Below are 24,421 nucleotides of genomic sequence, written 5' to 3' on the forward strand. Positions count from 1 at the left end.
ATTCACAAAGCTTTTGATTTTTTTAAGAGACAATTCCTTTATGGGAATTTGACCCTAATAAAAGCCTTGTGGGTGTACAGACGATGCTCCTATGGCAGAGCGTGGATATTTCCGACAGCCCGTGAAAGCAGCATTAGTTCCAGTGCAGGCTGTCATGGCGCAGAGGAGGCCGAGCTCATCCGCGGCATCAAACTTTGACTCCGGCTCCATTTGTAACATGTACACGGCTCATACTCAATAAAACACAACCACCTGGCGAAGACTCACATCGGTAAGTATTCTGAAAGTGACTCAGTGCCTGTTTTTGAGGATTGCTGTTTACTCCGAGCGGAGAACGGTTTAACATTAGCTTGCGTCCGACTGGAAAATAACGTTGCGAGCTTCGTATAAACACACGACTTTGTGTTCTGCTTCTATGTTACAGGTGAAAATTAAAGTTGTGCATCGAAATATTGCTTTTTTATTGTTGTTTTAAGTATTGCAACGTGATGACAAAGCTGTCTGGACACATAAACAGAACATTAAAGTAGTTAGCTACGCAGAAGTTGCTAACAGTTTGTCACAACATTGTACTGTTAGCTTTATTGATATGCTTTAGCTTTTATTGACACTATCTGTGTCTGTAGCTTTGGGCCTAGCATTACATCTGAGCTGTACTCTAGCATACATTTGAATATTATCAGGGGCCTTACAAGGCAGTTTTTCAAAGTAATTTATGACAGAAGCCTCTCTGTTCTCATTGCCATGGACATGTATGGCTGCAGCCTGAGTGATGCAGATGTTTATAATAACTCTTGGTACAGGAGCAGGAATTGGAGGAATGCAGGGCCAGATAAAAGAACATTACTTGGTATGTTTGAAATCATCCCTGGTAGAAAAAAAAACAAGGCTGCGTCACAAGACAGAAACAAGCCTTCTGGGTGGCACTAAGATTCCCTGTATTCTCAATAACATCCTAATAAAATAAAATAAAAATAAAAAACCCTCTTTTTAGTTTTTTGACAAGAGCCGGGCTCTCTGTCAACTTAAAGAAAGCGCCACTTGCAGGGCACAGAAGTAGAGAAGAGATTATTTACTTAAGTATTAGTAGCGATTAAATGTATATAAGGACTCATTCTATACGTATTATTAACCTTTTAATTCTGTCATGGAAGGAAAATGTAATTACTGGGTGGCTTAACAGTGCATTACATTTTCTAAGCTCATGATGTCTTCTGCCTTTACAATCTTACTCTGACAAGTACCTCGTAACTATAACTGTGAAATAAAAATAAAGTATTTAAAAATCAGCTGTGGTAAAATTGGTCACAGTTGCTGACTCGCTTAACCTCTCTCAGATGGTGTTAGGGTACTAAGTCTGAATTAATTAGTTGCCACCCAATTCATTTGCTAAGCAAAAATGTTCCAGTTGATCAAATTTGAATGTTCACTGGTGGAATTAAAATAAATTGAACCCAGCTCTACAGCAGCATTTCTCTTGCAGCATTTCGTTATTCTCAAAGTAGCTAATACATCAGGCATCATGGGAAAAGATGATGAATGATAATGACACTGCAACTATATCACGATTTAGTACATGAACCGCAACGTTTTTTTAACAGTTTTGTAAGTTTAGTACCATTTGCCACTAAACTTATTCTGTTAAAAAAAAGTTATCTAAATTCGACGTTGAACCTTTAGGGATGATCTCAGTTTACATAAATTCATCAGTGGGATTCAAGTTTTAGTCTGTAAGAATGATCTGCTTCTACATTTTTACTTATCTTTGATGTAGGTACTTTATTTCAAATGATAAAAAATAAATAAAATAATGATTATAAATAGAGTAAAAAATTTTACATTGCTCACAGTTTTGAGCTTTTGTTAAAACTATTTACACGTAAACTTATACTTTTTCTGCAATTTCTTTTTGTTATCTATAATTTAACAAAACTGAAGAAATATGTAGATGGCAATTCATTTACCAATTTTTAATCCTTAATATTAATATTTGTCTTTTAAGTAACAGCAGATATCTGTAAAATAGTTTGCTTTTTGGCTTGTAAAAGAATATATTACTTATAAAAATTAAGACTTTTGACGTGAACATTATTTATTTTACTTTATTTTTTTGTAATTTTAGTCATTATCTGTAAAATAACAAAAACAGGAAAAATTTGTAAAATAAAAAATCAAATAAAAAATGTTTAATTGTTTTTTATACGATGTAGTAAATGGTTTTGTCTGAAAAAAAGTGTTTAAAAAAATAAAATAAAATTGAAGTCAGTAGCTTGGAGTCTGGGATTTTGTGATAGGCATTTTACATAAAAGTAATCAAACTCATTGATCATAAAAATGCCCATTAGATCCACCACCATGTGCCACAACTAGTCATCGTGTAATTACGTAATAATTTCTGCTGCCAAAAGCACACTGTTTGGATGAGACACTGTGGCATCAGCATGCTAAGAAGATATCTACTCTCTCACTGTCTCTTATCTGAGTGTTGCTGCTTCTGGTAGCCTCGTGCTGGCCCTCCTCAGCAGGGAGTGAGGTGAGTGTGGTGTGGTTGCCTTTTTATGGCCAGGACAGGCTCAGCTGTGGAGGACCAGGGGTTTATGTCGCTGCAGTCTGATGACTGAACAGCCTGGAGTGACAGCACGGAGAGCAGCTGTCTGTGTGTGTTTGGGGCAAAACGTTGTATATTGTGCCACAGTGTTGATGGCTGGATTGTGTTGTTATTGCCGAAAAGAAGCCTTTCCATGTTCTGTACTTCTTTTCACGTCATCTTTAGAGTAGACTAATTTGGACGTGAATATATATCAAATATTAAATGCATGCGTATCTGCAAGTCTTGAAAAGACTTTTTCAAAAGCTTTTAAATCAGTTGTTGAAAAGTTTTTGTCTTGCCTGCTGTGGACAGTGAAAGACTTTTTTAAAAACCTGACTGCCGCAACTCCTGTTGAAAATAGTATTGTTGTTACAGTGGATTGTCCCACAAGAAGATATTCAGTTTCTTTGTTGAAGTTTTAGTTTATACTGTTAGAGCTGTAGCAGACGCATATCAGTTATCAATGTCGATGCCCCGTCTGATCTGTGGTGTTCCTAAATACTGTACTGTATCTAGTGATGAACAAGGGTTGCCACTTCCTCCATTTTATGCCATATGATACAAAATGGCATTGTACGTTTTCTTACAAGGTCTTAAAATATCTTAAATATACTTGGTAAACCCTGCAGGCACCCTGTTAACATGAACAGCTATGTTTCAGCAAGATAATTCTGTGCACAGAGGAACTATTTACTGTTTAAACTAGGAATGTGAATGATTTATCGATTAATGAAGTTAGCCAGTTAAAACAAGGTTAACTGATAAGGCAGAAGACGAGGGACATGCATGCATGAAAACGTGTTGTAGATTAGCTGAAGTACCTGGTTGCACCACCCGGTGGAGCCTCCTGCTGTTTAGTGAAATGGAAGACTGAAGATCATTTGCTGTGTTTAAAACTGTCGTGACCTGAGGAGCCGGTCACTCAGACTCAGTTCTGTCTTGACAAGTAGAGAGAATTGTGCAGCTGTAGCTGGCAGTGGGCCACCATGACAAACACTTCTGTGATCCGTAATAACCTCCACCCAGAGCTCACGTATTAATGATGAACCAGTAACTGATTAATGATTGGTAACATGGCTGACTATCAGTTAAGAAAATTGTTTAAAATTTGCATCCATAATTGCTACCAAACTGACAAAAATGCACAACAGAGCCATAACCTGTATGGAAATTGTCTTAGGGGGTAATAACAAGCTTGCACCAGCAAGGGGCAACGCTGGTACTAAAACCAGGAGACGAGGAACACACTGTGTCTACACCTACATGTAAACTGACACTGTTTTTGATTTACTGTGTTCAAATCCACAAAGCAGCTCCCAGATAAACATGCCCTCACTGAGAACTGAGACTCCTGGAAACCAGAGTTCTATGGAACAGTGGGTTTGTTTCCGTTAAGTCATGTGCCTTTGAATGGTTTGCCGTTTCATTTTTCAGGTGATGTTGCATGGACACTCCACTACTTTGCAGCAGACAAAAATGTCTCAGCAACTATGTGATGGTTTGCCACCAAACTTTGTCTTAGAGTCATTATTCCCTGATTTTTGTTTTCATGGCAACATAAAGTAAAGTTAATATTTTAGTTTTTTGTAAAATATCTTAATGAAAGGTGGATTGATGGATACACAGTTATGGTAAACTATTAGTGATTTTGGTGATGCCGTAACTTTTATTCTATCCCATTCTGTCATTCTGGGGTTACAACCTTACTTACTTACTTACTTACTTACTTATCCCATCCCGTTAACGTCTGTTGGGACACTAGCAGTGTGTCAGACGATGCACGGATGCTTCGCAGTTCCATTCACCATTTATCCCTATCGAGGGCATCATCAGGGGTTCGCCCCCTATCCGCTAGGTCCCCTAACACCAGCTCCTCCCATGTTTTCCTGGGTCTCCCCCTCTTTCTTTTTCCAGTGACATCCAAGTTGCTGATTTTGTTGATGAACGGTGGACGTATCTGAACTATCTTAGACGGCGATACCGGATCTCTGTATGAAGATCCACAATGTATTTGAATGGATTGGTGTACAATTATTTTGATATATTGTCCGTCATAAGATTACTTGTAATAATTTAAGTTCTTAAATTTTCATCTACAAAATGTAGTTTGTTCAGTCTTTTAATTTTTGATCAAATGTCTAACAAACTAATGCCATTTACATCACCTGCAGATGTGCTCTGTTTAAAGCTTATTCGCAAATTCGCAAATGTCAGGAAGGTACCAGGCTGAAGTAAGATGGTGAACATAGTAAACACTATACCTACTATTCAATTCAATTCAATTCAATTTTATTTGTATAGCGCATATTTACAACAAGTCATCTCATAGCGCTTAACAAAGGCAGAGACAGAAACACCCAACAATCCAAAACATTTGGATTCCCTATAAGCTTCAGCAGTCCACAAGCAGTCTGCAACAGTGGGAAGGAACCAAAAACCTCCAACAGAACCAGGCTCAGGGAGGGACGGCCATCTACCTCGACCTGTTGGGTGGATGTAGGATGAATTATAAAATTTAGTTTACAGTTAAATAAGGTTTTAGAAGGTATTGTCCTTTTGTAACAGGAGGCATCATGGTGGGGGCAGCAGGAAACTAAACTAAATATGCTGTTGTCACTAAAACAAGTTGGCCTACAGTTTTTGGAAGACCTGCCATGTTTGTTGTTGAGCTGTAATATGCAAACCAATGTTTGTAAAATCACATTTATTATTTTTTTCGTCTGGAGCCAACTCTGAGCACATGTTGAGAAAACACAAATGTTAAATAAGATAGATGCAGCAGCCTTCATTAGGTTGGGTGGCTTCAAAGGTGAATCCAAAAATGATGGATTCATCCTGGAAAACTGCCAATGTGGTGCTTTTTCTACTTGTAAATGTACCACTTCTGGTAGTCCAACTAGGAAGAATTAAGAACTGAGAGGATATTGACCAAGTTACTGGCCGATCGGCCCGGAGACTACAGCCCTACTGTGTGGTTCAGCCTCACAGAGCTGTTATTATGGCTGTAGACTTTGTGTCTTGTTACTGGATGTTTCAACTCTGATTCAGTGCAGTAGGTTCATTTAGATGTCAGAGTAATCTCCTAGTTTCTATTTACAGTAGTTCTGATTGTTTGTCTACACATACATTGGCAAAATGGCTCCCAAATACAGGAATAGACCCTCTCATCAACCTTTTTAAGGAATAGAAAATAACACACACCAGCCATCCTCTAGAGTTCTGGCCTGGATGACGCTAAGTCCTCTGACTAACAGCATTGCACCGCTCTGAGTGTTTTCATCCTGCAGGTCAGGAGTTGAACTCCAGGTGCAGACAGGCTATTGCTGTTATAGTAGTAAAGGAAAGGGGGCATTGGGTCCCCTTCACCTCTGTAGCCAGGGTTAGGTAGGTGGGGTCATAGTTATATCCTGGCTGGTACACTGGTCTCTCTGTGCTCGTCACTCAGAGCAGTGAGATTGTTTCCACCTCTTCTTGTTTCCCTTCCTCTTTCCTCCCCTCTCTCCTCCTTCTGAGAGTATTCATTTCTACCAGCTATTCTTGGAACTGGTTGGTAAATACACCGGTCCTAAGTTGCTCAGTGCTCCTGACTGTTGGAGTATTAAACTACCCTTCAGTGTTTGCTGTTTGTGATAATGCATAGTAAAAGATAAAACTCCAAAAACATATATAAAGTAGAAGTAGAAGTAGAAGGGGGCAGTGGGAGTAAGAGATCACATCCGAGTGAAAGGAAAGCTCATCAGTTCTCTGCAAGGAAATTCCATCATCCTCTCTAACATAAATACAATCACTTACACAGAAGCTGGGAAGATGTGTTTTTTCAGAGCAGGTCTGGGTTGTGAGGCCCCGTCTGCCCTTCAGGAGAGCAGTTTGATCCCTCGCAGAGCTGTTTGGACCGCTGCATTGTTGAACCCCGGTGTGGAATGTGTGCTAAATCTTTTGGCCAGAAGACCAGGGGCTTTATTACAACCTTTAAACAAATCTCTGTAAGGTAATACCTGTGTATTTTGAGAAGGAATGATCATCTCCAAATATTGACAAGACACTTGGATGAGCATTTAATACTGGTTACTAGCAACCCCACAGTCCATTCCAGTTATCCTGGTGATTCAACAGGAGTGAATAACTGAAATTGAATCTCAATACAAGGTCAGAATAAACTGCAGCCACAGATGAGTTGCAGGATGTTGTTACTATATATATATTTTAGGACTTAGATGCAGTCTGTTTATAACCTTTTCTAGGTTCAGTATGTGACGGATTATTATCTGAACAGTCATCCAAGTATTTCAGTTAATTTCCACATTGATGACCAGGACTGCAACTTGCATCTATTTTCATTATTGATTAATGTCCAAATAATTAGTCTTTTGGTCTATAAAATGTCAGTAAATGGATCGAAATAGCTGGCTCAGTTGTCTAGATCCCAAAGTGATATACTGAAATTTCCTTTTGTTTGACCAACAATATAAATCCCAAAGATATTGAGTTTAGGGCTGAAGGATTCTGCTTTTTGCATGATCAGTTAATTTGTGGATTGTTTTTTCAGTAAATTAATTACATTTTCGTCTGTGAAATGTCAGAAAAATATGAGAAATGGTCACCACAGTTTCCTACAGTTCCAGGTGGTATCTTCAAAGATAATTAAAGTACAACAATCTAAAGAGAAGAAAAGAAAAGAGCACCTAATGATGAAATTTTAGAGGAACCACAGCATTTTTTCTTGCAAAAAAAATCATAAATACTGCTTGTAATCATTACAAATTAGTTAACTGAATTAAATCAACTTCATCTCTAATTTAGTTTCAGGTAATGCTAAAAGCTGTGTCCGACATCACCCCAGTTAGTCTTTGTTTTTGTTTGACTGTATTGTAAATGGGGCGTCTACCTTAATGAAATCCGAGAAAATCGGGTTTGCTCTCTTCATCACTTCATGAAAATTACTATGGGAACAAGGTCTGGATTGATTGTAATTGATTGATTAACTAATTGATTATTGTACCTCAATGTAACTCCAAGTTTAAATAATGGTTTATAGTGATAATAGTTATGTAGTATTTGTAGTAAAAAAAAAAATGGTCACAGATCTTATGATGACAGTAGAGGAAAAGTCAAATTTCATCCTCTGCAAATGAAATATTGTGGAAATCATCCAACAGCAGTTGAGATAATTTTGTGTGGACCAGATTGGCCAACCAACTCTGCCATCAATGGGGAGATTATCTATTTGATTAATGTTCTTGATGATTGACAGCTAGTTTCACATTAAAAGACTCCGGATAACTCCTTGCTGTGTTTGAACCTGTGATCGCAGCAGATCTGTGCGTCTGCGGTGCTTTGGTAAGCAGATTTCTGGATATCAGGACCGGGAGCTGTGTTTTGGTCTGCTGCTGTGCTGAATGTGGTGAGGAGGCCCAGGCTCAGCTGGCTCTTCTCTCAGAGACCACTTACTCATGCTGACTGGTCACAGAGGCATACCAGTGGGGGAGTTATACTCTCCACACAGCCACAGCCCACTGCATGTTAGGTGTTCTCCCCCAAATCCCCCACACCTCCCACCCCTGTGTGGAAATGGACACTGCTGGTGTATTTATAGCCCCAGACCACAAGCGAGCTCTCTTTCTTAAACGCGGGTAAGGAGCTGGTCATATTCACCAGAGTCGTGCTGGGCTTTGCTCTCGTGTATTCTAGACTTTTGCTTTGCTTGTGAAACGTGCCTGGAGGGGCTCGTCAGGTAGGGGAAAAAACAATAATGACTTTTTGATTCTAAAATCATTCATTTAGTTGGTGTGTTACATTGCTTGCTTGTTTGGTTGTATTATTTCTAAAGTGATCACTGCTTGCTAATACAGTCAACTAATGAAAATGAGTTTGGATGTGTTTGCCTGTTGGCATTTCATGTGGCAGCGAAGTTGTAGAAATGTAATACTTTTCTTTTGTTTTTGGTCTTTGAAACTTTAGTGGATGTTGTAAACTGTCAAAGCCATTTCTGCTTGTTCAGTCAACTAAAACAGATTCATGTCTGACAATCGGACACATGATATAAGAGCTGCTGTGGCTACTTGGCAACTTCTTAACATTTTAGGTAATTTTTTAACTGTCAAAATGCTTTTATCAGCTTTTCAATTGCGAGAATTTCTTTGCTTTTCTCTCACTTACCTGACTGAAAACTGAACATGTTGCAACATGTATGCTTTGGTTTTAGACTGTTGTCTGACACAACAAGGAATTCAGAATGTCAACTTGGGACACTTTATGTGTATTTTGACTGTTCTTTTTCAATTTTATTGACCAAGGAAGTGATTAATCATGAAAATAATCATTTGTCGTAGCCTTACATGGTATGCTGGGTTGGAATTTGACATATGTGTTTGGTATTTATCTTTTGTTTCAGATGAAAACAGCATTCTGAGCACGACCACTGGAAAAGGAGACACTCAGACAGAGGAGAGATGGAAAAGCCAGTCTTGCAGACACAGCCGTCCACGCTACCTTTTTTTGACACGGCCCACGCCTTCAATCTGCTGCGGGGAATCCACGAACTTCGAGCAGAAAGGAAGTTTTTTGATGTGACTTTATGTGCCGAGGGTCGTGAGTTCCACTGCCACCGCACGGTGTTGGCCGCCGCCAGCACTTACTTCCGGGCGATGTTTGCAGGAACTCTGAGAGAGAGTGTTATGGACCGAGTAGTTTTACATGAGGTATCAGCTGAGCTTTTAGGCCTGCTGGTGGACTTCTGCTACACAGGACGGGTCACCGTCACTCAGGATAATGTGGACCTCCTGCTAAAGACGGCTGATCTGTTTCAGTTCCCCTCAGTCAAAGAGGCCTGCTGTGCTTTTCTGGAGCAGCGGCTGGATGTTTCCAACTGCTTAGAGATCCAGGACTTTGCAGAGGCCTATGCTTGCAGAGAGCTGGCAACAAGTGCGCGGCGCTTTGTCCTCAAAAACATAATGGAGCTGGCTAAAGGAACGGATTTTGAGCGGTTGCCGTGGAAGCGTCTCCTTGAGTTTGTGTCAGACAATGAGCTTTGTGTGGACAAGGAAGAGACAGTTTATCAAATTGCAGTGCGCTGGGTGAAGGCTGATCTCCAGCGGCGGCTGCACTACTGGCCTGAGCTCCTCCAGCAGGTTCGACTCCCCTTCGTCAGGAGGTTCTTTCTGTTGGCCCATGTGGAGAGCGACCCACTCGTCTACCTTTCACCAACATGCCTCCGGATGGTGAACGAGGCTCGCAGCTTCCAGTCGTGTGAATATGACCGCCACGACAGGCCCTGCCAGCGCATGCGGCCACGGCCTTCCACTGGATTAGCAGAAATCCTGGTGGTGGTAGGAGGCTGCGACCAGGACTGTGACGAGCTGGTCACAGTGGACTGTTACAACCCTCAGACTGGACAGTGGCGCTACCTGGCTGAATTCCCCGATCACCTCGGAGGAGGTTATAGCATAGCTGCCCTTGGAAATGATATGTATGTCACAGGTAAGTCCATTAAAGACACTCACATATGCCTTTCCCCAAACACACCTTTTCAGCCAGGCAGAAGACAGTGGTTGCATTCCAAAATCACTGAGGAATTTCAGAATTATTGGGGAGGCCTCAGTAAAAACTCAAATTCCATTATTGCTAAAAGAAACATTATTTTAAGAATTGTTTGACTCTTTTTAAAGTAGGGCTGCAATGATTTTAGTAATCTTGTGAAAAAAAGCTAAAAATTCTCCTCTTGAATTTGATTATTTTTTCCTATGTCAGTAATTTCTTTGGGTTGAGGACAAAACAAGACATTTTAGAATGTCGTTGTGGCATTTGGAACCATTGGCAACATTTTATAGACCAAACAACTAATCCAGGAAATAATCAACAGGCTAAATGATAATGGAAATAATTGTTGGAAATGTCTAGATACCAAAATTCTGACTTTGTTTTGATACCTGCCTAAATATATAGATACCAATAGTTACCAAAACAAACAACAGCAAAAATCTAAAACATCAGGAAAGTTAATGGGATAAAACATGACAGAAAATGGATCTTAAAATCTATTGTTTTATGGGTTTTTTTGAAAATTAAAAAAGAAAAATAATTTGACATAATCATAAAAGGGAAGGTACAGTTTCAGTCGGTCACAACACTTTTCAATTCAATTCAATTCAATTCAATTTTATTTGTATAGTGCATATTTACAGCAACAGTCATCTCATAGCGCTTCACAAAGGCACAACACTTAAAACGCATTTTGTGTCATCAAATTCTGCTTTTTTTTTTTTGACTTAGTCTGGTGTCCCACTGACTAAAAGACGAGGCACAGACAGTGTGCAGTGCTTACATTTGCTGTATTTTAGATTCACAGTGGTCTGTAGGCTTCAGTCAGTAGATTTCCATTCCTGCTCCTTCATTTTATGAAATGGCCATGAGGCAGTGCTTATAAATAAACTGCGGGTCTTTGGCCAGTGACTGTATGTGTGAACAAGGCAAAGTGAGGCAGGACATGGTGTGCTGCCAGGACCGCAGCAGTATTATCATCGTCATGATCATCATGACCATCATTATCAGCAGCACACTGGCCTTGTCTGAAAAAAATGTTTCCCTTGAGAAATCCTCCCAGACCCTCAGTTACTCAGAGTATGTGACTCGTGCAAGGCGCTGATGGTGGGCCATAAATTTAACAGTGTGAGCTAACTGCCTCACTGACAGAAATAAGCAAATGATTACATAATGTTGATGGGCAGATCTCATGGATTCTCATAAACTGTACATAGAGATTCGACATTTGGTCTAGTCCACATTTTAGTCTCATTTTTCATTATGAGAGGTCAAAAAATTGGAAATACTGCTCAAAAGCAATGACAACTCATATCACCCCAAATGTTTTTTTTTCCTAATGTGTTTGTCTCTGTCCAAGAAATGTGAGAAAAGAGTTGCACAACCAATTGTGTAAACTGGGAGAAGTCATTGATATGTAGGAGTTGTGATAAATTCCACTGGTGTAATTCTACATGGTACAACATGGTAAGCTTCTAGGGATGCAAATTTAAAACAATTTTCTTAACTAGTGGTCTGCTACATTATCAATCAATAAATTATTCATTGTCAGAATGGAAAAAGTACCGTGAAAATTCTTTCAAAAGCTGATCATCATTTTTAACCATTACATTAGCCAGGCAGAGACATGAATGCTGTCCCTCTTAACTTCTGTTCATTTTCAACACAAGTGCTGGCCTGAATCCATTTTGTTTTTTTGTTTTATATTGAAAACAACAATAACATCTAAACACACTGGCATTTAAAGGATTAAAACCCAGAAAGTTGATGAATATAATTATGATCAGGACTAATGTAGCTCAAAAGGAGACACTGAAAGTGAAAAATAATATTAATACATAATGTTTTTCTGGCATTGTTTTTGATGTCGACATTTTTCTCCTTAACTTTTTTAAATTGACACCTAAGGCTTAGTGCCATCGTTCTGTTGTGGGAATGGGATTCAGTTTTATTTGCTGGAAGCTATGAAACTTAAATGGTGTTACTTATGCTTTTAAAGTGGGCCTTTTTTTTAAGGAAATGCTTCTACGTTCCCAGTATACATCAGTACAAACGGAAACTGCTGTTTTGGTGTGCAATAGTCACCGAGATGCTGAGAAGCAGCAAACTGAAATGTTTTTATGAAACTACACGTCTGTGTCCTTGTAGGTGGCTCTGACGGCTCTCGCCTCTATGACGGCGTGTGGCGCTACAAGTCCAGCGTGAACGAGTGGACAGAGGTGTCGCCCATGCTGAAGGCCCGCGAGTACCACAGCTCCTGTGTGCTGAAAGGCCAGCTGTATGTGGTTGCGTCGGACAGCACTGAGCGCTACGATCACGCTCTGGACAGCTGGGAGGCTTTGCCCGGCATGCTGCATCCTATGGACAACTGCTCCACCGCCGCGTGCAGCGGACGCCTCTACGCTATAGGCTCCCTGACTGGCGAGGACACCATGGCCATCCAGAGCTACGATGCAGACACCAACCGCTGGACCATGGTCAACTGTGGACAACTCCCTCCGTGGTCCTTCACGCCGAAAACTATGACCCTCAATGGCCTCATCTACTTTATCAGGTGATTTCAGTCACTTAGTCTGAACTGAATGTCTTAAATTTTGGTGTTTCAGCTCCTGTCATGCATTGTTGTGTATTTTACATCACAATATTTATCTAACACCTGTAACTAGTTAAGGGTTACATAAATGAATTTGTGTTGCGAATTTAGCACGTGTGCTAAAACACTCAAACAATGCATCTGGTTTGTCCAGTGTAATTGTGATGTCCACAAATGTGATCAGAAATGTGAAATAGGATAAGCTTAAAGATTCAATGAACATGAATAGTGACACCTTACAATGAAACAGTTTGTACTTGGCACCATGTTATGTTTCATATGCCTGAGTTCTTCTTAACCCATCAAGTAGTTTTTTGATTTAAATAGCAGTTTGTGTCCCAACAAGACAAATCTGTCCAATGTTTAACAAAAAACATTTATGTAAAGAATGAATCTCACCTCCGAATGTACTTTAACTCAGTGTAGTACTGATACTATTCCTCCCACTTCTGGTAAACAATTTTATGAAAGCATCTTTAGAAGAGGACACCAGGCATTCTCTTGTCCTACCACATGAGTGCACTGCTGTTCATAATTTGATCTCCACAGTTCCTTCATGCTCAAAGATAAATTCAGTAGAGATTTAGATTTCATAGAGCTTTATGCATCTTGTTAATTGGGCTGTCCATTTGTAGGTGAATGATTCTGAAATAAAGCAAATGAATTTTACTAACATAAAGAAGCATTTTATCACTGGTGTAATAGGCAGTGAAGCTGGCATGAATACATTTGAAGCAACGCTTGTTTTGGCAATGATTTGACTTCGGTCTTCGGTTTCTATTTGTAGGGATGACTCTGCTGAGGTCGACGTCTATAATCCTCAGAAGAACGAGTGGGACAAAATTAGTCCGATGACCCAGGTTTGTATTTCACATCAGGTGCCAGCATGCGTTAATAGCAATCATTTGTGATCTCTAATGTAGCGCGATAAACAGATGTCACCCGCGCTTGGTTTATCACAGTACGGTAACACATGCATGAACACAAACAAAAAGCTGCTGTTTTCAGTACAGCCGTTTTTTACGCATTGATTTCACTTCACAGAATACAGTAACAGAGATGCCTAAATGAATGTGGCCATTTAAGATCAGCAAATAATGCTATAATTTAAATTATTAAATTAAATTAAATTAAATTAAATTAAATTAAATTAAATTAGAATATAAGACTTTGTTTGAACTCTCCTGTTGATCTTTTACTGCTGAGATGAGAATGTGCATGTTCTTACAAGATATTCAGGACAATGGCTGGTCTGGGCCAGGGATCAAAGTAAAAGTATAAAGCTTTATATTTTCATCGTCCATGTGAATTATTGAACTGTGTTATTTTTTTTGATATATGTAGTTACATTTTTGACTTGTCTGATAAGCGTTTAGTACCATTTATCTGTTGAGGGGCTCCATGTGTATCATTTGTCTTTTTATATTGAGAAACCAAAATCAGAAAATGAAAATTGTATTAAGTTTATTTAGTTATTTGTCCATATATATTTAAAAAGCTTATAACAGTCAATTTTCCTACTTTAGGTTTAGTGCTCAAGTCAAAAATAGGAAATAAGAAAACAGACCAAATGGAGCCTTAACAGTTAATCTGATTTGTATGACCAGCAAGTTCCAGACTTCTGCAGTTGTTGTACATGATAAATGTGGAGTACACATGATAACATTTTAACAGGTCTGAGTGACAGAAAGGCTAAAAATGTTTTTGTTTAGTTTGGTTTCTCTGAACATGATAATAATAATCATAATAATACATTTTAGAGGCGCCTTTCTTGGCACTCAAGGACACTGTACATAAATCAGACAAATCAAAATAAAAGAAACAACATTAAAATAATTAAAATGAAACTCTCCACGGCTTGATGGCAAGCCTAACAACTGAAGCATGCTAGCAGGTCAGTAACTTCCAGGTTGTACCGATCCAACATCACAATCAAGTTTGGTCTGGTTTGTTTTGCTCCAGAGTGCAACCAAAAGAATTGCATGTGTAAAATTTCACATTTGTGCGAATGCATGGTGATCATTAGACTGCCTTATTTCACTATTTTCCTACAAATTTTTGACCAGCTGCCTGGTAGTCTGCACATGAGATGTTTAGGGAACATTAGTAAATAAATTGTAGTGTTTATTGACTGGCAGAAGTTACGCAAGTGAGAAGTTTAGCTGTGTTTAGTTATGTCAGACAACCTCCGGCAGATAGTCTGGTGACAGAATATATATATTTTCTGATTAAATTGTTTAACAAATGTGAAATCTCAAGTCACTGACAGTCGTTACATCAGTGCAAAAGTAGGTTATGCAAAGACAGCATGCCAGCCATATTGATAATTGTACCAAAATTAGGGTAGCAGTATGGGGGAGCAACCAACTGAGAAAGTTGAGAGTACCGGTGCTACAAGTAGAAACTTTAGTCTAGAGTCGTGATCTGTTGGCCTGTTTTTCTCATTTTTAAATTTCTGACTTGAGCATAAAAATATAAAAGAAAAAAAAAAATGCCATTGTTTTTTCAGCTAGATTCATACATGAATACGTATAACAACAGAAGGTAAATGTTTTAAATTGTCTTTTTTTCAGGTCCACGTTGGAGGCAGCGTTGCAGCCCTGGGTGGTAAACTCTATGTGTCTGGTGGTTATGACAATACGTTTGAGCTCTCCGATGTGGTGGAAGCCTACGATCCGACCACGCGCTCCTGGACTCTTGCTGGACGACTACCTCAGCCGACCTTCTGGCACGGCAGCGTCAGCATATTCCGTCAGTTCATGCCCCTGGTGTCGAATGCGTTCGAACCCGTCGACATACCCGAGTCGAACGCCATTCACCTGCACCGGCACCAGCGTCACCAAGCGCTCCACAATCTCAACAACAATCTCAATCAGAACCAGGATGTGAACCCAGCGCACTGAGTCTGGACCTCGAAATCCCCATCACACATGTTCAGTCTGTTCTCCCTTGTTGTGCCATCAGTAGTTTACTGTGAATTTACCTCATCACAATCCTAAAGCTGTCTAAGGCAGAAGGGAAGACTGAGCATGTACACACTGGTGTCTGAGGTCCTTGTAATCCGCTTGACTGCCAAGCTGTTGTGTACTGATAATCACTCGAGGCTGGGTGAACTGCAGAAAGGCCCGGGGCCAGATAGCTGGATGGTACGTTAAGCATCCCACAAAAAGAGAGTTGTGTTTGACATGAGCAACACTTAAAAAAAAAAAAAAAATAGATAAACACATCAAACACCAATGCCCTGTCTCGTAATTCTAACAAAAGGGGTTCAGATCTGCACCAAAATTTCTACTTTGCTTGTGCGCCTCCTTTCCACCAAGTTTCATTTAATCCAACTTCATAGTTATTGCATAATGTAGCTAACAAAGAAACAAACAAATTCTGTTACTTTGAGAGGAAAAAATGCCTAAAACTTGCAAGTGTACGCACGATGATAGAGATATGCATACGCATTCTTTCATCAAATTTAGAAAGTTGCATTTTGCGCACATTTGATTCTGTGGTTTAAATCTTAGTCACTGTGGAAATAGGCACACATGCACATGCCTCATTTCTACTCCCACATGCCTTAAATGGGCCTAGTAAAGCTCTTAAACATCACTTCGATCCTTGGGCCCGCTCCACCACCCACTAAATCTTCCCGAAAAACCTCGAAAATTCACCTGCTGCTGTGATTTTCTTCAAAAGCAGTGAACAGCTGCCATTATGTGCAGCCATTACACACAGCTGTGAATATTATCCCGCTCACAGCACGATTCATGAACCTGCACACTATCATCGCGGTGATGTGTTGTCAGCCATCAGCTCCTGATGGCAAAAAAAGTTAATCACTCAAATATTTTAAAATTAAGTCTATAAATGTGCCTTTGATTAAGACGTTAGCGAACGCTGCAAAAGTATTAACAGAATTAGTGAAATTGTTTAAATGTAATCTCTTCATTTAAATTTCTTCAGTCAGCTTGAGTTGCATGTTTTCTTTCATCAGTACGAGTTGATGTGTGGGACATGTAGTCTGCATGGTTTTTATGCACACACACTGTCTATATATCTGGCCCTTGGTGTTTCTTAGCCCCATTGCGGACTATATTATCTACCGCATGGCAGAAAGCTCTGGTAGGTCCTGGAGAAAAGCTGCAGAAAGCTTGTTATACGAGGTAGGGACGTTAACCAGACGTAGATTTACCAATTGAACCAGTGAGTTTTTCATTTCAGTCTTTGCTCACGTGAAACCAAAGTAAACTGCATGAAAGCACTTGAAGTAAGTAATCAATCAACAGAAGTATTTTTGATAATCATTATTAACAGCATCATTGGTTCCAACCTTTCCCTTTTTTTCTATTTTTCTCTGTTTTATGTCTTTTTAAGTTTCAAACATAAGTTGATCTGGTTTTGGACAGTGACTGTATTATTTACAGTCTACGCCCTTAAAACATCGACACGAGAACCACAGTTGTAGTGGATGTTTATTCCTGAAATATCCACAAGGGGCAGCAATGAGCCACACAGACAGGTCCGTAAAAAAGTGAGATTTATTATTTACTGGATGTGTTTTCAAACAAAGTCTGTAAAGCTGAGCTTTGCTTTGGGAACCACTGTGTGGGAATGTCACCCACATGGTAGAAGAGAGTGTTTCTGTGTATGGACCTATGTGTGTCAGCAGTGAATTTATTTGTTTTTGTTTGTTTGTTTTTACAAAGAGTGTATTTAAATAGTCAAGGGGAACTCCACCACATCGAATCTGTTTACGGGTCCTGGGGAGCATTAATGTGTGCTGTCTGTTAAAGAAGTCGTTGAGGCTCCAGAAGGAGATCCGTGAAACCTGATAAACTGGCAGCAACAGTTGGATCTGAACACTACAAGCCTGAACATGAAACAAATCTGGGGGTTTAAAGTAAGCATGTTTACCAGACCTCTGTAGCTGCTCCTTGTCTTGGCTATAGGCGACTAGCTTGAGGCTACATTTGCCACTGTTAGCGTAACACACCTGAAATCTCTGAACTGTTGGAAGACAATTTGAATCATGGGTGAGGTAGGTTTTACAAGGAAGAAGGGGAAGAAGGGAAGGAAAATTCATGTAATAAAAAGACAACAGCCGTGTTTCTATAAATGTAGTTTAATTCATGTTTTGAAGTATCACATCAGAATAGAACTTTATTGATCCCTTTGGTGCAAACCTCAGGGAAATTGTTGTGAGAAGTTTAATGGAATCTGTTAAATTAGAAAAAGTTCCTGAGGTTCTCAAAAAAAAATCACTTGAGGTGGTTTTCAAAAATGAGTTAAAACACCTCAAGGAAGATGGAAACGCCTTTAAAAAAAAAAAAAGTTCGGATGTAGCAAACATTTAACTCACACGACTAATCCAGTACAGTGTGAATCGTGGCCAACACCAGCTCACAGCAAACAATAGTTTTAATTTCCAGAATTGAAAATAATTCCTTAAGACTTGTCTTCGTTTTTTTCTGTGGATGAACAAACTTTTGTTTCTTCTTCAAGGTTTTTTTTAGAGGTTAGCAAACAACTGCTTTTGTTTTGTACTTCTTCTACTCTGTATATTACAACCATATCGCCCTTTTTTCTGTTGTTTTTTTAAACAACATTTCAAAAGTTTGTTTGAAATTCACCTATTTATATGGATATGGCTAATATCTGCGGTTTTGCTGTCCCAGTTTTGATCTGAGTGCAGTGCTTCATTGGTGGAGTCCTCCTTTTAACAATCTGTAACCATGAGCAAGATCCAGACATTCGGTCAGAAACAGCAATAATCTGTTTACATTCCAAAAAAGACGGTGATCACAACTGATATCTCACACTAAACAGACACACATCTGTATGGCTAAAGAGGAAGGGTTGAAACGATTGTGCTGAGTAACCTTCTGTCCTCGTAGCACAACTTCAGGATGGTTGCATGTGACGTTAACACGAGTCGATACTCTGTTTCTAGTGATCACAGCATCTCCTTGTCGGTCCTGATCCTCAGACTGAGCTACATCAGCCTTCATAACCACAAATCAAATGTGCATGAAGAACCCTGTTTAAAAAAAAAATGTATTTATGAATGTTTTACTGTTTTCTCTGTTTATTTAAAGATATGTTTGTGCTGTGGTTGCTTATGAAGTCCCTGCCTATCAGCTGCAACAAGATCTGTGGCATGTGGTAAATGCTAGTCGGCAGTCTCAACTGGAAGTGCAAAAGAATCTCATGTAAAAGTATTTTTGCTTTCATGGAAATAGTATTTTTGAGTGTTTCTATGCTTATTGTTACTGCAGCTTTCTTTTCTTAGTTTTCATACCGGTTTGTGATGTTGAGTCCGTTTTGTAAATACAGTATATTCCTAAACCTTCTGCACCGCGTTCGTATAATGTGTCTAGTGTGGTTACTATAAAATTAAACTGCAGGCAGGTCTGACAGAGTTTATTCTGCTGAGTCACATTTGATTAGCGGTTAGCACAGGCGCAACTGTTCACAAACATTCCCCACGGACAGGCTGGGAGAAGACAATAAGTGCATTCAGGTTTTACAGCAAGAGTAAGCTAATGAGTTCAACATAAAGCTGAGCTGCACATTTCAACAACAACAACAACAACAAAAAAATTCAGTGTCGCCTTTTAACTCCAGTGTGTATCTGGTGCAGCTTTGATTGACTGACGACGGTAAACGGGAAAATTAATTTGGTCAGCAAACAATAAAGGTGCCCTGGGTTGTTTTTAAAAAAAATTTTTTATATGCATTTATAAATTTTCACCAAAATATATCCTCAAACATATCAGACGTGCTGAAAACATTTTCCTAAAGTTCCCATACAGCCTGGTAAATGTATGCGTCTCTATAGGTCATGCTAACTTTGCGCTGTCCTTCTTCGTTAGCAGAGAAAACGTGGAGTCGCACAGAACAGTGTGACGGGAGTTTATATCGGAGCAACCAACTTTTTTTACGCGAGTCACTTTGAATGTTTCTTTTTAAGTCTAACGAAAAGTAAATGCAAAAATTAGCCTGGAGCGGCCATTTTGCTAACTTTCTTAATCCAATTACCCTGCATATTCATCCACGCAGGTCCGTTTGTTTGCATGCAGCTTGCTTATCAAAGTTTACATCCGGCACATGCAGATGAATATGCAGTTTGCAAAATGATGGCTACGTTCTGTGTTCACTCAGACTGAAAACAAACTGATTCAATGAAACAACCGTTTTTTTGTTTGTTTTTTTTTAAAGCTGCATTTCCTTGAATCTAGCATGACTCATGGAGCCACAGTTAAAGGTGGAGTCTGCTGTTCTGGCCAAAGACTGCTAGCTAGCATGCGTCAGGTTTACCATCACTTAGATTTTTTTTGTAATGGACACTCAGCCAGCAGGCCATGAGGAGATACTCACAGAATCTTACAAAGTGTGCTGGAATTTCAATCACATACTCCACCTTTGATGGAAAATACATGTTAAAATAAGCCCTAATTATTCTTTAAACATGAGCTGATGTTTCTGAAAAATGTTACATTCATTGTTAAGCTGCTGGCAGTTGTCTTGGGACACTTTATTTGGTACTCTAGCAGCTCTGCCATCATTATCATCCATATTTACATTACTAAAGAGCAGTCCAGCACAAATATAAAAAAACAAAACACAGTTGAATTATCCTCTTCTTGACATTGTCCAAAAGGAAATTGAACATTTTGTAGAAGTAGAAACTGTGGCAGAGCTGTTCTTTCAGATTGAACCAATGAATATCAAAGTACTTGTTTAATCGTTTTAGTCACAAAAGGTGACACACAGCTGCTGTAGGCACATTGATGAAATTAGGCTAAACGAGAAAAAAAATATTATTTTGCAGCTTTAACAAACATGCAGCTTATTTACTGTATATAAACTATTGATTTCATGGGAGTTAATTGTTTCTCCTTTCTTGCATGTGCGAAAACTCAGCTCGAGCCGATTCTTGCAGTTTTTCTGCGTTCAGATCTGTCGGGCCACATTTAAGTCCTCATCATCCCTTATGTCATATTTATACAGGTTCACACCTGTTCTTAACAAACTTGCAGTTGTGTTCTGTGTTCTTATCTCAGCCAGAGTTCTACTGAAAAACATTCCAACGAGATGGAAGGTCATCCCGTGTTAGTACCATGTGTAGATAAGGAGGCTGGTGTTGCAGACAGTCTCTTCAGGTCTTACTCTCTGATAAATTCTCAACGATTCCCTCCATGTCAATCGGTGACTGGTACGCCTCAGTGACCAGCTGTGTTCGCTGCAACACCTCGGGCACAGAGAAACTTTCGGCTGCCTCGACGTGATGGACCAGGTTCTGGTTGGACACCACCTCCTCCATCACCGCCTCCCCCGACCCGATCACCACCCTCACTATGCAGCCAGAGGGGAGGCCTGTCGAGGACTCTGGGTTTGTAGACTCCTGGACAATGGCTGTCTCTGAGACGTAACCCGTCCCATCGGCGATCAGTGAGGCTTCCACTGATTTTTCAGCTTCATTTTCTCCCGGACTTCCTTCCACATCCTCCACGACCACGTTCCTCAGCTTCCTCTGCCTCGGGCTGTAGTTCTCAGTGCGTTTGTGGATCTGAAGGTGTCGTCGCAGATGCGCCTGGAAGAGGAAACGGAAACAAGTGACAGTTGGGTGATGAGGTCAGGGGATGGAAACTGTGTTCATTCAGACTAAAGAGTAGAGTGAAACATTAAGTTGACAAATAACAATAAAAAGTTGATGATTAATGCCAGTTTAAGTAGCTTTTCATTAAAAAAAAAAATCCAAACACCCCATCAGCTCTAGCTTCTCAGATATGTGACTTTACTGCTTGTTTTTGAATTTTGTGGGTGAAAATGTAATATTTTAGGAGTCTGGACTGTTGGATGTCGGAACAAGCTACTTGAACATTACTTTTTTAATCATTCCATGAAAAAGTTAATCATGCCTTCCACCTTCCATCTTTTTTTTGCACGAAACCCACAGTTTATTTAATGAAGTCAAATTTTACCTGCATACTGTGAGTATTATCTGAGTTACAGGCCCTCAAAGTACATAGAGGCAGGTCGAACTTCATGTATTTTAATTTACATAACTTTTCCCGCATTACTGTGAATAGTTACTGACATATTCACTTTTTCAAGTGTTTTCTTTAGTGTTGACTTGACAAGAGAGTATCATGAGTGTATTAACTGAAACTTAGGGTTAGGGTTGTATTTTTTTGGATATATTGTGAACCAAAGAATAGGTTTTCAGTGTGAAAGGCACCACACAGACACAAAACACATTCAGGATCACAGACAAAGGTCACATTCTCCATCAACACACAAGCTGCTGCAGAGTCCACAGCCCCAGTGGCCTAATGGATAAGGCACTGGCCTCCTAAGCCAGGGATTGTGGGTTCGAGTCCCATCTGGGGTGCGTAGCAGAGTGGCGCAGCGGAAGCGTGCTGGGCCCATAACCCAGAGGTCGATGGATCGAAACCATCCTCTGCTACAACAGTTTTTCTCACAAATCATCTTCTACACAACAGGCATTTACAACTTCCTCTGTCCCTTTCAGCTTCAGGAAACTGTTTCGTAGCTGCCGTAGATACACTTAAACTTCCTCATGCCTTTATGGCGACGCAGGTGGACATGTAGCTGCTCCCTCGCTGATGAAGGAAAAAGTTTTGTAGAGCACAAAAGCTACTCTCCACAGACTCCATCATACGCCTGACAGATTTAGTTTCAATAATAAAGCAACCAAAGAAAACTCAGACCAGGGTCATCTCATATATTTTGTTTACAATAACGCTTGTATATGTAATGAAGCCATGCAAAATATTACCGTCATGCTATGAATATTTGCAGAGTTAGGGGCTCTTGAAGTACAGTGGTGTAGGACCCAGACCCAAATACATGCAGTTTGCTTGAAAGAAAAGCTATCATAGCAGAGGATGGTTTCGATCCATCGACCTCTGGGTTATGGGCCCAGCACGCTTCCGCTGCGCCACTCTGCTACGCACCCCAGATGGGACTCGAACCCACAATCCCTGGCTTAGGAGGCCAGTGCCTTATCCATTAGGCCACTGGGGCTGTGGACTCTGCAGCAGCTTGTGTGGTCATGCAGAATGTGACCTTTGTGTGAGACTCTGAATGTGTTTTGTGTCTTTCATTGTGTCACAATACACTGAAGAGAATTGTTTGGTTCATAATGTATCAAAAAGGACAAGCACAACAGGCCTTTACAACTTCCTCTGTCCCTTTCAGCTTCAGGAAACTGTTACGTGTCAACCAACCTGTCGAGTGAACTTGTAGCCGCAGTCGATGCACTCAAACTTCCTCATGCCTTTATGGCGACGCAGGTGGACACGTAGCTGCTCCCTCGCTGGTAAAAAAAGAAAAACAGGGAGACCTTAATTATTTCTTTATGGACATATAATTCTTCAGGACAGAAAACATGGACAAAGTATGCGGGGCCCATTGATTGCACATTCAGCATGGCTCATGTTACCTTTGAAGGTTTTGCCACATATGTGACAGCAGTGAGGGCGGCCTTCCTCGTGCTTGCTGGCCTTGTGGCGGATGAGGGCGCCTTTCTCCGTGAAGCGCTGCTCACAAACATCGCAGCTGAAGGGACGCTCGCCGGTGTGTGTCCGGTGGTGTTTATCCAGACTGGCTGGTATTGAAATACAGAGATTAACTCAAGAAGCAACGTGTAGGATAACACCCATGGAACAACAATGTTTAACCCTCTAAATACCAAGCAGTTTCTCTATGCTTTCTTTTCTTTATAAGTTCAAAGCAAATCTATGCATGTTCATATGCGATGGCAACTGATTCTAACAATATCACTGCAGAGTGTAGTTGGTACCCATTTTGATAATAGATTCACGATTTATTTTTGAAACACAAATGCAGAAAGATTCACTGATTCTAACTTCTCACATTAGGTATTGACCCCCCAGGAAATTGTAAGCATCAGACACTTCATTTCTTTCATTCTGGTGACATTTTATGCACCGGTTTGTGTCTTTTCTGCATCAATTTAGGTGGAAATGTCTTTATTTATGCAAAAGAAAATGCAAATTTCAGGCTGACAGTTCAAAATGGAATGGAACATAATACAGTGAGGCTCTCAGGCAGTCTGTGGTGCTTGCAAATATTTAGTCTTCTGTAGCTCCATTTTTTAAATCTAATATTATCCCTGCAGATTCAACACACACATTGGCCTGATTTACTCTTCTGTCCTTTTTTAGTGTGTTTTGTTTGTGGCACTAAGTGTGTCACCATTTTAATGATAAATTCATTTATTTTATAAATTGACAAACCTCTTGACCTTTTGCACAATCAGAGCATATCACGTGTGTTTGAGGGAGACATATCCTCCGTTTCCCCCTGAAATGTAGACGTGTGTCAACACAGGACATTTGAGGACATCACTTTGTGCTTGTCCTTTTTTATACATTATGAACCAAACAATTCTCTTCAGTGTATTGTGACACAATGAAAGACACAAAACACATTCAGGGTCTCACACAAAGGTCACATTCTGCATGAACACACAAGCTGCTGCAGAGTCCACAGCCCCAGTGGCCTAATGGATAAGGCACTGGCCTCCTAAGCCAGGGATTGTGGGTTCGAGTCCCATCTGGGGTGCGTAGCAGAGTGGCGCAGCGGAAGCGTGCTGGGCCCATAACCCAGAGGTCGATGGATCGAAACCATCCTCTGCTACAACAGTTTTTCTCACAAATCAT

At 40.0% G+C, this 24,421-nt stretch overlaps 2 protein-coding genes and 6 non-coding genes across 10 annotated transcripts in view; 5 read left to right on the top strand and 3 right to left on the bottom strand.

Moving 5' to 3' along the window:
• Window positions 1–211: 211 nt before the first annotated feature.
• klhl21 (kelch-like family member 21) lies at window positions 212–19,060 on the top strand. Of its 3 annotated transcripts, XR_520324.1 has the most exons (6): window positions 8,225–8,321; window positions 8,982–10,066; window positions 12,275–12,680; window positions 13,507–13,579; window positions 15,293–16,816; window positions 16,850–19,060. XR_520324.1 is itself a non-coding variant. In XM_008285246.1 (5 exons), the coding sequence occupies exons 2-5, from the start codon at window positions 9,040–9,042 to the stop codon at window positions 15,620–15,622; spliced, it is 1,836 nt and encodes a 611-aa protein (XP_008283468.1). In that variant the 5' UTR covers window positions 212–271; window positions 8,982–9,039; the 3' UTR covers window positions 15,623–19,060. The 3 variants fall into 3 exon arrangements, 2 of the variants coding, with proteins under 2 accessions (XP_008283468.1, XP_008283467.1); XM_008285246.1 differs by lacking the exon at window positions 8,225–8,321 and adding an exon at window positions 212–271 and having other exon boundaries at window positions 15,293–19,060; XM_008285245.1 differs by having other exon boundaries at window positions 15,293–19,060.
• Window positions 7,879–24,421, bottom strand: part of zbtb48 (zinc finger and BTB domain containing 48) — a 22,197-nt gene continuing 5,654 nt past the window's right edge. The window contains exons 9-12 of the mRNA XM_008285244.1: window positions 23,179–23,343; window positions 22,964–23,052; window positions 20,830–21,303; window positions 7,879–7,889 (exon numbers count right to left, since the gene is read on the bottom strand). Coding sequence (XP_008283466.1) covers window positions 20,869–21,303; window positions 22,964–23,052; window positions 23,179–23,343 — 689 coding nt within the window. The 3' untranslated portion in view covers window positions 7,879–7,889; window positions 20,830–20,868. The remainder of the gene's footprint in view (window positions 7,890–20,829; window positions 21,304–22,963; window positions 23,053–23,178; window positions 23,344–24,421) is intronic.
• trnar-ccu (transfer RNA arginine (anticodon CCU)) lies at window positions 22,032–22,104 on the top strand. Its single transcript has one exon. It is a non-coding gene; the product is annotated as a tRNA-Arg (tRNA).
• Window positions 22,108–22,179, top strand: trnam-cau (transfer RNA methionine (anticodon CAU)). The gene has a single exon. It is a non-coding gene; the product is annotated as a tRNA-Met (tRNA).
• Window positions 22,613–22,684, bottom strand: trnam-cau (transfer RNA methionine (anticodon CAU)). The gene has a single exon. It is a non-coding gene; the product is annotated as a tRNA-Met (tRNA).
• On the bottom strand, window positions 22,688–22,760 carry trnar-ccu (transfer RNA arginine (anticodon CCU)). Its single transcript has one exon. It is a non-coding gene; the product is annotated as a tRNA-Arg (tRNA).
• On the top strand, window positions 24,251–24,323 carry trnar-ccu (transfer RNA arginine (anticodon CCU)). The gene has a single exon. It is a non-coding gene; the product is annotated as a tRNA-Arg (tRNA).
• trnam-cau (transfer RNA methionine (anticodon CAU)) lies at window positions 24,327–24,398 on the top strand. The gene has a single exon. It is a non-coding gene; the product is annotated as a tRNA-Met (tRNA).

The sequence above is a fragment of the Stegastes partitus genome, unplaced genomic scaffold (genome assembly GCF_000690725.1).
Source record: "Stegastes partitus isolate 25-593 unplaced genomic scaffold, Stegastes_partitus-1.0.2 Scaffold392, whole genome shotgun sequence".
Lineage (NCBI taxonomy): Eukaryota > Metazoa > Chordata > Actinopteri > Pomacentridae > Stegastes > Stegastes partitus.

Coding starts and splice junctions, on each gene's coding strand:
- klhl21 (XM_008285246.1), top strand. CDS start 9,040: ATGGAAAAGCCAGTCTTGCAGACACAGCCGTCCACGCTACCTTTTTTT. Junction 10,067..12,274: donor AAATGATATGTATGTCACAG/GTAAGTCCATTA, acceptor GTGTCCTTGTAG/GTGGCTCTGACGGCTCTCGC. Junction 13,580..15,292: donor AAATTAGTCCGATGACCCAG/GTTTGTATTTCA, acceptor TCTTTTTTTCAG/GTCCACGTTGGAGGCAGCGT.